At 41.4% G+C, this 12,752-nt stretch overlaps 1 protein-coding gene across 1 annotated transcript in view; it reads right to left on the bottom strand.

Annotated features, from left to right (window-relative positions):
• Positions 1–2,256, bottom strand: part of CFAP54 (cilia and flagella associated protein 54) — a 101,211-nt gene extending 98,955 nt beyond the window's left edge. The window contains exon 1 of the mRNA XM_059472565.1: positions 2,081–2,256. Coding sequence (XP_059328548.1) covers positions 2,081–2,256 — 176 coding nt within the window. The remainder of the gene's footprint in view (positions 1–2,080) is intronic.
• Positions 2,257–12,752: the final 10,496 nt, after the last annotated feature.

Below are 12,752 nucleotides of genomic sequence, written 5' to 3'. Positions count from 1 at the left end.
ATCAAACAATGAAGCAGTAGGGAGAAGAATCCTGAAATTTCACCCTCACAAATAAATAAAGTCTTGACTTTGCTGACTGCCTGAACATATGCTAATAATCAGAATTCCAGTCTTCTACCTCTGTACTGTCCCTATACAAATGAAGAACGCCTGAGGATGCACAGCTAACTGGGAGCTTCATGTTGCTCAGTATTGCCCTGGAATTTTGGTAGGGCTCATTACCACCAGAGACTTCTGAGATCAAGGCCTTGATACAGTCAGTTCTCATCTCCATGACAAACACTGCAGATTTCTTCAGATGTGAAGATGCTCTCATGCCAACCAAGGTATGCACGGTCATGGGTCACATCCACAAAATACCAGTCTGAATAAGACAAAACTTACTTAGGTTTGAGAAGCCAAGTAAAAAAAGGCTTGGAGACACTGTTAACAAAAACTGGTAACTTAGCACTATATTGCAAACAGCTGCATGGCCACCTCCCGACCAGAAAATACGAAGAACACATAGAAGAACCACTGTTGGCAATTTTGGTAGTGTCTGAAGCAGCCAAGTAGTGTTACTTCTTCCAAGTGGACCTGGAGAGAACAGCTTTCACTGTAATAATACCTATCAGCTAAAGCTGAAATAAAAAGGTCTGAAACTACAAAAAGGCTTCAAAATAGCAAGCCATTGAAATCAGCTGCTGAAACAATATAAAAAACCAACATACTGAGATTCAAAACACTAGAGGCAAAATCCTGGAGATTAATACCTGCATGATCCACCTAGACCTGGACCCAATCATGAATGTGCCCATAAACAAATTGGGAAGCCAGATAGCTTAGAATAGGAAAGATCTCCAGCTCAGAAAAAGGCCAGGCTGCAGAATCTGAGTACCTTCTGAAAATGTATACACCTACTTCAGAATAGGGTAATTTCTGGGCTATTTCAAGGAAACTACTGAGTGAAATACGCAAGGGTAGAAGCTGCACATAAGTGATAAGGTAACCACCCTGTAACTTAACTCCTATGCTGTTTTTGAAGGAACTTTTGATTCCCTGGGAAACTTGTGGGGTTTATGTTAAAGACCTGTAAACTTCGAACAGAGTAGGATTCAGGTAACAACAACAGAAAATCAACTATTTACCTTAAAGTAAATAGTTGAGCTCTTGTATCACAATGGGCCTAAATGCAGCAGGAAGAGCTACATGAGAAATGCACAGTCTATAAAAGACATATGCATGCACTATGAATCATACACTGATTCCAGTTGCTCTATCTTAACTGCATTACAAAATCTCGACTTATGCATACCCACAGATATGCATGTATGCGAGCAAACAAATATGCACTATTATACTTGCCATATGCTCTGCCTGCATCTATGTGTACAAAAATATACCAACGTCGACAGAGACATATGCCCAAAAAGAGCTGTGCGCTGTTATCCTCGCGTAGCCCTGCTTTTGAAGGCACGTACGTGCCCACAAGAGCTCACACTCGCAAGCAGCCGCACACGCTGGTGGGCTGCCAGTCCCTGCAGCACTGTCAGGGGACTTTCCCACCAGGAAGCTCAGGCAGCTCTGACAGAACCAACAGTGGTGCTGCCAACTTCCACAGCCCCTTGCGCTTCTTCCCTAAAGCACTGACTTGTAGGAAGCACTGAAAACACAAAACGGCGCTCAGATTTCTAAGGGGTTTTCATTACAATGAAAAATAAATAAATAAATAAAAGGAAACTGATTGCTTTGGCACACCGCTGGGGAAGTTTGTTTGGCGAGCAAACTCCTGGCTATCCCCCAGTGCAGCGGGCGCGGGATGCCCAGCGCAGCCCGTGGCGTGAGGGGGGAGCCGGGCAGGGCCGGGCGTGGCGCCCCGGTCGGTGCTGCCCGGCGGGCCGGGAAGGGCGGGCCGGGAAGGGCGGGCCGGGAGCGGCGGGGCGGCGGCGCGGAGAGCCCGCGGGGCGGCTGAAGGAACAGGGCGAAGGAGGAGAGGTGCGGCCGAGAAAGGGAGCTGAGGCAGGGCCAGAGGGAACGGCGGGCGGCTCCCGGAGCGCGCGGCGACGCGGGGATCGGGGTGGGGGCGGCGGCGCAGCCCTACCCGTGGCGGTGCAGGTCGTGCTGCGGCGGCTTGGCCTCCCCCGCGCCTCGCAGCCGCCGCAGGGAGCTCAGGACGCGCCGCAGCTCGCCCTCGAAGCTGTCCACCACCGGGTTGCCCCGCGCCACGGGCCCGAAGAAAGAGGCGTGCGGGGCCTGCGGCCCGGCGGGCTGCGCCATGCTCGGCACAGCCCGGCCCGGCACGGCCCGGGCGCGTCGCTGTCTCCGGGCAACGGCCGCGGGCAGCGGCCCCGAGGGGCCGTCCTGGGCAAAGCGGGAGGTACCGCAGGGCGCGGCTTTTCCGCAGCCCCTTTCACCAGGGATGGCACTTAGCATGTTGTGTCGCTGTGCCTGCTGCACGGCTACGCATAAATGTGTGCTTATCCTCTAAATGGTTACGTCTATCTAAATAAACAAATAAATAAATAAACAAACAAACTAGGAAACTACCCGCCCGTATTTATATTACAGGATGTGCTTATAACAACCTGTGTGTTTTGAAGTTCTTTACAGACGCTGTGGTAAAGAGGTTTGGGAGGGATGTGAAGGAAACTGATTTTGTTGCCATGTTCGTCATCACGATGAGCATAAGGGACAGCTGAAGTGAAAACATGAAAGTGAGAGAAATATGGTAAGTGAGCAGAGTGTCCTGGCAACCAGGGCCTATGGAGGCATTTTCTCGACAGTGAATCAAGGAAAAGGATCAATAGAGATGGGTAAAGTGAAGAAACACTTGAAAAGTGCATTCATAGATGACAGCAAAATAACTATCCTTCCAGCAGCTGGAGATACACAGCATCAGCAGACTGAATTACTGGAATCAGAAAATACTGCATTAGCGAGGTCAAAGAAATGACATGGGAATCATCTAAATACTATTCATCCTTGGAAAATTGCAAAGATGCAAAAATATGATTAATTTATGACTAAAGTGTCTGACTCATTTTACACATTGATTTATTATTGTTACCTGCTGGGAGTTGTGTGGATCCATTATCCGACAGGTATTGCGAGATTATGGGAAGATCTAGTGACAATGGCTATGCATTTAGGTGGGCACAAATTTAAAGAACAAGAGGGAGTGAGTTCCCCTGTGAAGGAGGTAGAAAATTAAGTCTGCAATGGTAAGACATGGCAAAAAGATTTTGATGCAGAGATTTAGAAATCACTGTGTACAGAGACAAATTTTACAGAACAAATGAAATACGAGAACTTGGCTTGGAGAGCAGCAACCGCCACACTTAAAGATTTTTCCTGTGCTTTGCCATGCTAACCAAAGAACTCCCTGTAATGGATACCAGATGACTAATAAAACACTGGCCTCTTGGGAAAAGTGGCCTGTGCCGCTGTAAGTATTGCTAGTGGCATTCAAGTCCCTATGAAGTTCTGAGCTAGTTTGCCTCACTAGATGGTGCTGCATCCCAAAGGGCTGATATTCATATGCATGGAATGTAGAGAGAGCTGTTCTCAAACCAGCAGTGCCTAGAAGCTTCAAGGGGAACTTGAGAGACTGGAAACAGGACTGCTGAGTAAAACTTTACATAGCTCTAATATTTGGGTAGCAGATGGTGGAGTGAATATAATATTTGCAATCTGGATTAGCTTTTCAGCCATAGAAACGAACTGAGTCACAGAAAATAATAAGGGAAAGGGAGGATAGCCATTCCCCAGAGGGCAAGATTGCAGAGCTATGTAAAGATAAAGCTGTAACCACTGGGAGGTTAACCAGGGCGTAGTTGGTCAGCCAGCTCATGAAGATTGTTTAGTCTAAAATTCTTGGGTCAGAGTTCAACAGGATCAAAGTATGCATTCCCTGCTAGGTGGAGGTTTAATGTATGGAGGGCAGTTCTGACCCTTTCAGCACCCAGGGTGGACCATAGCAAGGAACTACACTACCACAAACACTATAGTGTCTATGTTATTTCAATTTTGGATGCTTACAATATTGATTCCTATTATACTGTTCTGGGGCAGACTGGAGTTTAAACTTCAGATAGTCTCCATGTTACATTTAGTGTGTTGGACACTTAATTGGGTCCAAAAGTCAAAAAGGCTTGTAGATGAATGATTAGAACTTTTTAACTCCAGGAGTGTAGATTCTTCAGAAGCATTCAGCACATATAACCTGATCTTTACAGAGAAAAGCTTGAAGTATACAAAACAGTAAGAGGAATGGCTACTGAAGGATGATAGGATAATTTCCTCAAAGGTAGAGCATACCTGTATGACTTGGAAAGTTTATAGCAAGTTTTTGAATTATATTACATTAGGGCCCCTACACCCTAAAAATATGTAATCTGTTGATTGGAAAGCTAATGATTTATTCATCATTGGTCAGTGAACATTTAGATAGTAATCTGAACTATGGTAACATTAGGGAGGATAGATTATGGAGCATTGACATGGACAGGATCCCAAGAAATGGAACTTAGGTAAATCCCCTGACCCAAATAGAGAGGGTATAGCAGCCGGTGCTTTAATACTACCAGGTCAGATAGAAGGAAGCTGCCTCAGAAATAGAAGCACCCACAAAGAGTTAACTTAGTAAAAACCCATATAGGAAGTGTCTGCTCTCATAGATGTGGGGCCAAGAGTATGCTTGAGCTGTAAAGAAGGAAAACCTTGCTGCTGACTCATCAAGCTGCCTGCTTACTTCTCGTGTGTCAGTTCCACTTGTGTGAACAGCAGTGGTTACTAAGAGCAAACAAAGGGGGGAAACACTGCATTATCACAGCAGAGTTGGGCAGGAAGAGTGTTCAGTGATATCTGGGTACAGGGGCTGAGGTAACGTCTGCTGAACCCTATCTAGTACATCAATCAAAGTTTGTTTCCTATGGATAATTCTGAGATGCACTTTCAGATCCCTTTCTAGGATGCTTGTAGCAAATATACACCTGAATTATGGTGCCTACAGACTTTGCTCTTTGATATTCATAGAAAAGAGGTAGTCATGGATGCTGTGTTACCAGACTTCTGCAGGGTAACTTGACAGTCCCCAGAGGTTTGAAAGAGCTACATTTATGTCATCTCTTCCTTGATGCTTTCAGGAAAAATAGTCTGAGCTGAAATGATTCTGTGCCATCACTTAGTATCTCAGGCTGATAGGCTAATGAAGACATGAGAATTTTAAATAATGCTTAACACACTTATGTATTACATATTCAGAACTGGGATCTGCATTTACTGTACTTGCAATATGCCTGCCTAGTCCTAAGAGCCAGTGGGAATCTGCTTTGGGTAGGGTATTCCCCTTTGAGTAGGAGTGAATTGTTGGATTCAAAAAATAGAAGAGATTCTAGAGAAAGAAGCAAGAGCAGGTACGTAGTGATTCTTACGGAGAAATTTACTTTGTAAGTTAGTCAAGCAAAACAAGGTCAAGGAAACACAATGTTTTATATGACAGTACAGCATTTGTTATTCACATGCTATAGGGGAATCAAAGTAGTGCCTTTAAGTTACCTGATACGCTCCATAAAAAGCCATCATGCAGCTAGAAGTGAACTAAGCTGCTGAATGCCAGGAACACTGGCACTTTATAGATATGAGGAAGTTGTCCAATGGCAGGGGGAAAAATAAGAACTTGTGCTGAGCTTACAGAGGCCAAACACATGCTGGAATTAATGTACCTTCCAAATAATTAACTGTACAGGAAGCAGAGTGGTGCAGCAGACCTGCAAGCTTCTTGCTATCACCTTCTGTGGCATCTGTCTATACCTACAGCTAATGAGACACACGAGGATCCTGGACCTTTATGGGCAGCTATGAGAGATTATAGTCAGCATTTCCTTCCCACCTCCTTGCTTCTGGGCTGTTTTTGGTAAAGCTGCTTGTGGCTTACTGAAAGTGTCTGTAGACTCAGATGCCTTACTTAAATCTGTGTTTCCATTCAATCAAAATTTGTGGATTCTTACCCTTATCTAAGGGCTACTTACTGCCTTCCCATAGGAAAGTTACCAAGGAGCTGAGAGGTACACTGTCCTTTTTTGACAGCATTTGTAGTTTTTTGCTATACCATCAAGAAATATGTCCTGAACTAGGAAGTTACATGCCTGATTGCAAAGGTAGAGAAATGTGAAAAGATGGTGGGAATGGCTTACTTAGGACACCATACAGATTTTAAAATAAAGCAGCAATTCAAGTCCTTTACTGAGACAGTGACACATATTTGTAAAATATTTCAGTGCTCTTCCTGTCAGACAGCAGTATACAAAATTTGTCAGACAATGGCAAGCTCTCTGAACTCTGGGACATAGATTAACAATAGCTGAGGCATGTGTCTTTTGACAAGCAATTGATCATCTTTTAATATATAATGAAAGCAGATCTGGGACAGTTCTGATGCAAGTGAATGCTAAGAGAAGGGAAATGCTACATTTTTACTTGAAAATGGTTCTTGGCTTCCTCTCTGATCTAGTTCGTCAGTGTTGTACCAGGAAGAGAGAAGAGTGATCAACACAAGAAAGAACTGCAGTGACTGAGAACTATGCCAGTGCCAGGTTCTTACAGAGCTGCATTCAAGCTTGGGGTGACAGTTGTCTCTGTGTTTTCATTGTATTATATGAAAGGCTTCAGTGCCAAACTCTAAAAATGACATGAGAGCTTTCAAGATTACAGTATATTAAAGTGGGTTTTTTCTTTTAAAATCTGAGTGTGAATGCTGACAAAAAGGTTTTCCAAGTTTCCTTTTATCATTAGGAAAATTTTCTTAGGCATATAAGTTAATCTCAGTTGACCTGCAGAAAATGGGAGAAATCTGGGAGAAGTGATCGTGTTCAGCTGATTTCATCCCCGCTGCAAAGAAAGTGTAGGAGTGTGTAATATTTTTGTGAACAATCTGCGAGATTTGACTCACCCACTCAAGTTGTATCATTATGCATTGAGTAGGTTAAGCAGTCTTTGGGGAGGAAGGTACAGTACAGGTTTTATATAGCTGCTTGAGTTTGTAAGAGGTCTGAGATCGTCATTATGGACTTAAGTGCCAAAGGTAGCAGTTGGAAATATGAAAGTTCGTGAGCGAGTTTTCTAAAATGGAAATATTGCTTCAAGGAGAGAGCTTGCCTGCAGTTCATGTTATTCTCTTAATTTTTATAAAATATACTTCATTCTAGCTTACAAGTAAATTCTACTCAAGTAGACATCAACTGATGATGAGATTATTTTGGAAAGGCTTCTAGGAACCTGCAAATATTTCATCTGAGAATGTACTATTTTCAGTTCAGTAGACAGACTATGGAGGAAAGTTCATGTCACACTAAAAGATCTTGTCTCAAATCTCAGGAAGCCGTAGGGATTCTTCTGAAGACGAAGCTACGCCTAAGGCTAGTTTAGAGCAACTGTAAAGATATCTTGCAAAAAAAACCCCTGTAAATCCTTTCCAATAATGAAAAAGTGAATGTATGCACAAGATTTTTAGTGATGTGCATGGAAGCTGCATCTTAGAAACACTCTAAAAATGTGGAACACTTACATGTATGTATAAAAAAGCTAGAGAGAGTCCTTAGCTAAAGACAACATCCAATTTGTTGAGCAGAGATGGCTGAGGTAGTTTTTTGCCATGAAATGCGAAGTAGCAGAGATGGAGTGTGTAAATTATTTCAATTTTAGCTACATTCAGCTTAAGCTGATTGCTAGGTAGGCATCTAGTAGTTAGATTTGATATTGGAATAAAAGTGGTGGGATGTTTTGTTTAAAATATATTTTCTTCATTTCATAAATATCCTCAGCCAAACATTAAATGAAAGTATAGCCTATTCCAAGAAATAAATTAGTTCTGAAGATCTTCCCAAATTCTCCTGAAGCCAAGTATGACAATGCATTTTTATTCCTATTCTCCTGACGCACATTTGCTGTTTATAATTCTGAGCTGCTGCAAATGCTGTAGATAGAAATGATCCTGGGGAAATTACACTATTGTTTGTATATATAACTCCTGAGTAGCCAAATGCATCCTTATCATGACTCTTTCTCTGTTGTGCATTTGATCTGGGAGTACTCACAGGATCAAAATAGCCTCTTCTACGAATAAACTATTGGCAACAAAAGGACACCTAAAATAAGCTGGTGATGCCCTCCAATATTTTTAGATAAATGCATTTCTGTTCAGGCCTTTTCTTTCTGCATTACAGTATGAATTTTGAAACTTTTTGACACCGTTGCTTCCATTTTCCATTCTTACTAGTTTTGCACTTGCTTGCAAGAATATTTCACTCCAAGGTCAAAGTATCTGCTGATTGAAGTTTTTTCAAGCAGCTGACAGAAATTGTTTTGGACAATAGCCTTACCTTGGACTAGGAGATTTAGCAAACTGGAGGTCAGCAGTACAAAATGACACAATGTGGAAGAGTCGTTATTTTTTTTATTAAGCATTGCTTACTCAAGGAAGTAGAAAAAAAAATCTGTTTTTACACAGTTATTTGGATTTTTCATATTTTTCAATATTTTAAAAAATATTCTATGTAATTATATTTTCTAGTTATTTTTAATTATATAAACCATTCTGATCTTTTTATATGTATTATTTCTAATAATGATATATGTAATTATGTAATTGCAAACTTTTATCTTAATACTTTAGAATTTTAGAAAATTTGGAACAAGTCATTGTTTTGCATATTACATACATGTGAAAAGAAAAATAAAACTGTAATCTTTACCCTTTTCTCCCTCAGAATTTCAAATTAATAAAAATGAACAATTATTTTTTCTCTACACGATAACATCTTAGGAAAATCAGAAATTGCTATTAGCAGTTTACCATGTTTAATTGATGCAATAACAAAATGTGGTTAGATCTTGGCCTCATAAATGTAGATGAAACCTTGGTAGCAAGTTTTGAAAAATTTACTAAAATGCTTTCAGGTGGACATATGGCTCTTCATCTGTTAGATATGGATACATTAAAATGGTTGATTTTTTACTCAGTGGATCCACTTCATATACTCTGGCATATTTATTAAATTCAGAGACAAAACCATGGTATTTACCTTTGTAGAATCAAAGTAAGTGGGTAGATTGTATTCTTCTGTATTGTTAGCAGTAGATTTGCTTAATAAATTATCCTTAAAGAAGAAAATTTTGTTATGCTGACCTATATAATTCCATTATAAGGCTGACAGAATGGTTCCTTGAAGAAGGCAGACAGAACTTCTCTGAAGTAAAGCATTTTACATCCATCTGGGTTAGCACAAAAAATAACATAAATTTTTAATTTTGACATCAGAAACATAATCACTAGGTTTAAAACATGAATAGAAATATTCCATGATAATTTGGAGGTGCATTTACATTGGTAGTTTGGTTGTGATCAAGAGCAGACTTTTGTGGTATCCCCAGTTCTGCACTTGCTATATGTTACAGAATGATCTTGAGCGCATGGGCTGGACTCTCTCTGAATGAATCTAAGCTGAAGTGTGCACTCCACGAGCACATCTGACATCCTCCATCTGATACCAGACATTCAGTCTCCAGGAACAGACTAGTAAAACCCCCAAAATGTGCATTATGTGACTATCTGGTCCCCGTGACTAGTTGTTTCACAGTACAGATCTGCTCTGATTACAATGTTTTTCTTTTAGCCATTGACTACTTTGCTAATTGGGAAAAAAATTTCTTTTGAAGCAGAATGAAAACCAATTATGCAATTTCTGGAGAGGTGTTTTTTAAAATATCTACACTTGAAGACAGCCTAAGACACCACTGCTATCTCCATTTTGCAAACAGAGGAGAGGGAAATGCTTACAAACTTTAAGCCACAAGTTAAACATTTTTTACTTGTTGCAGAAGTACATCTTCTGTTTGTCTTCAAGAGGTGAAGATTTTTAGTGTCTCCTCAGAGACACCATTAACATAGAGGACAAAGCTGCAGTGATACAAATACCTAACAAAACATGCCAGTGCATTGTGTATGGTATTATATCAGTTTCCAGGTTAAAGTTTACAAATAGGGCCTATGCCCTATTTTGTTCATCTCATTATTTCAGTTAAGAAAAAAGGATGACTTCATTAAGCTCTGTTACAAAAAGTGTTCTCCAGCTCTAGAATAACAACATCATTTTCTTTATATCTTTGGTTTATTTCCTTAAAATGATAAAGTTAATGGATCATGTACTTTCCTAGGAGCCTCCATGTTTTCTAGGCTACCCTCCATAGGCTATGTACATGGAAATGCTGTGTCTGTGCAGCTTGGCTGGTAGGCAGCAGATCAGTCACTGACTGTAGGACTCAGTGTGATGACTCTGCTCACATTGTTTCATTACAATCATTTTCAGAGGCTGAGAGAATAGAGAGCCTGCCCTTAGCATGCAGTAGATATGCATGGTCCCTCCAGAAAACCCATAATAATTTCCTTAAAATGCATGCTAAGATGCATGTCTGAGAGTAATGTTTATCCTACTGTAATAGTGTTCCTCCTGTTTGTTCAGCTGTCCCAGCAATACCCACCTAGCCCTTTTCAGCATTTATATGATCTGTAGTTTGTAGGAGTCTGATCATTCAGGGACAGTGAAAATTGGTGTGTTTTCAGAAAGCATAAGAAGAAAAGGAAATGAGTTTATCAGAGCCATAACGCCAAATTCCCATTTCAGTGAGAGGTCAGATGACTCTGTTGCCTGTTCTGACCTGACACCAGATGCAGCATCTGAGCCAGCTCTAATCAGGCTTAGCCACTTGGCACAGCACTGATCAGTGTGGAAATACCAAAACAATGTAACTACAGCAGAAGGATGTACCAGAACAGTCTGTCTCCAGACTCAGAGTATCTGGGACCACGCTGTGCATTTCTGATCAGGTGCTGCTTTGCATAGTGTGGGTGCACATTTAATAGCCAGTATTCACAGCACCACAGGTGCACAGAGTGAAGGATCTGGGAATGTACAGGCATGAAGATGACAGGAGAGGAGAGACTATTGTTAATGGGATGCAGAAACTGTGATTTGCCTTGGAAAATTCAAGGGCTGTAAGATGTGGCATTTGGCATACAGGGAGAAGGAAGCATAGTAGATGATTGTACAACTTCTGTTTTAGTTGTACAGGATGGAAAAGAGCATGTGGCTGGTATTCTCTTTTCAAGGCAGAGGAGGAGGGAGCCCAGACAGAATACAGATATTCACAGAAAGCACTGGACCACAAGGCAAAGACAAAAGAAAGGAGTGAAGGGACACGAGAGGAAAGGGAAAAGGTCTGCAGCATCCTAAGTGCCTGTGATGTTTAAGAGTAGAGTCCTCCCAAGGCCAGTCTTCCCTTAGGAGGAAAAAAAATCATGCCTTTAAGGCTGGTGGAAGTAGGTCTCTCAAGTACATCACCAGAGGTTGCTCAGGAAAGTGACAGTCTGGAGAGAAGATGAAAAAACATGAAAAATAAAAAATTATACCGTCTTCAGAATCCTTCCTAAAAGAGATACTTTCACTTTTTGTGTTTGTTGTGGTCAGGGGTTTTGGGCCAAGAAAAGGATAAAGTTAGCTGTGGCAACTTTAGTCCCTAGCCTCTGTTTCTCAGACCTAAAGTTGAATAAACTTACCTTTGATAACAGCAACACTGACTAGTATGTAGCTCCAGCTCCATGCCTGATAGTGATGCTGACTGCTTTCAGACATTAAAAGGGAAGTTCCAGGCTCATTTTCTAGAGAAAAAAGTCTTCATTCTCAAGGTAGTTTTTTGTGTTTTGGTGGGGAGGGGGAGCTGGGAAGGGGCTGGTTGATTGGTTTGGGGATTTTTTTCCTTATTTTGGAAAAGATTTTGCACAGTTTAAAAATAAAAATTAAGACTTCTAAGCAGAGGCAAGTGTGGTGGCTAACCTTACTGCTCCTACAGTTTCCATTATCTGAGCTGTTCTTTGGAGCAGTAACTGAAATAGAAGGCAGAGAGTGGGAGTGCTGAATGGGAAGGTGAAGGGCCCTGGCAGATCTCTGCAGTGCAGGTGGCGCTCCCTCAAGCCTCTGACTTACATTTTCTGAGTCAGAGAATTAAGGGTTGATGGTGGCAATTATGTACGCTGGGTACAACAGAGATCTGAGATAAAGAGATAATGGTCCTGCTTATAATAAGAGAAAGGCAGCAGTGGAGAGCAGTAGAAGAAGAAAGCAAGAAGAAAGGAAAAACATTAGGTGGGAGTAGGTCAAGACATATATTTTAGCAATGGTGCTGGAATTTCAGGTCTTGAAACTCCTTCGACAGGTGATACTTCCTCCCTGGGACTCTGTAGCTGTTAATGTGGAAGCGAGACATTAAAAAGGAGAGACAGTCTGGCGCTTAAACCCTGAGAAGTTTGCAGACAGGGAGCTGTGGGAACCTTCCTCAAGGAAAAGTGTTTTGCCCTGAGGCTACAAATGCTGGAACATATTTTCAGGGTTGTTCCTAAGCAAAGGGACCTGGGAGGTTCAAACGAAAGTGATCTTCTCTCCATAAGTGAGCTGTAAGAGGTCCCAGTGTGTTTTGGAAGGCTTGAAGATGTTGCTGTTTGTGTCATAGGATGACTTTTCAGGTTCACCCTGTTGGAGTCTGGATGATTTGATAACACCTACACTACACTTCTCTTACAGCCCAGGGATGTCTCTGTACTTTATTAACTTTCTCAGTAACACATTTGTCACCCAGCTTTGGCCTGGTGACTGCATTTTGTGTTAATTTTTTTTTTAAATTCTTTTATCTTACTTTTCTATTTATTTTTTTTAATTTGCCAT

The sequence above is a fragment of the Ammospiza nelsoni genome, chromosome 5 (assembly GCF_027579445.1).
Source record: "Ammospiza nelsoni isolate bAmmNel1 chromosome 5, bAmmNel1.pri, whole genome shotgun sequence".
NCBI classification, from domain to species: domain Eukaryota; kingdom Metazoa; phylum Chordata; class Aves; order Passeriformes; family Passerellidae; genus Ammospiza; species Ammospiza nelsoni.
This window is presented reverse-complemented; position numbering and strand designations above follow the sequence as displayed.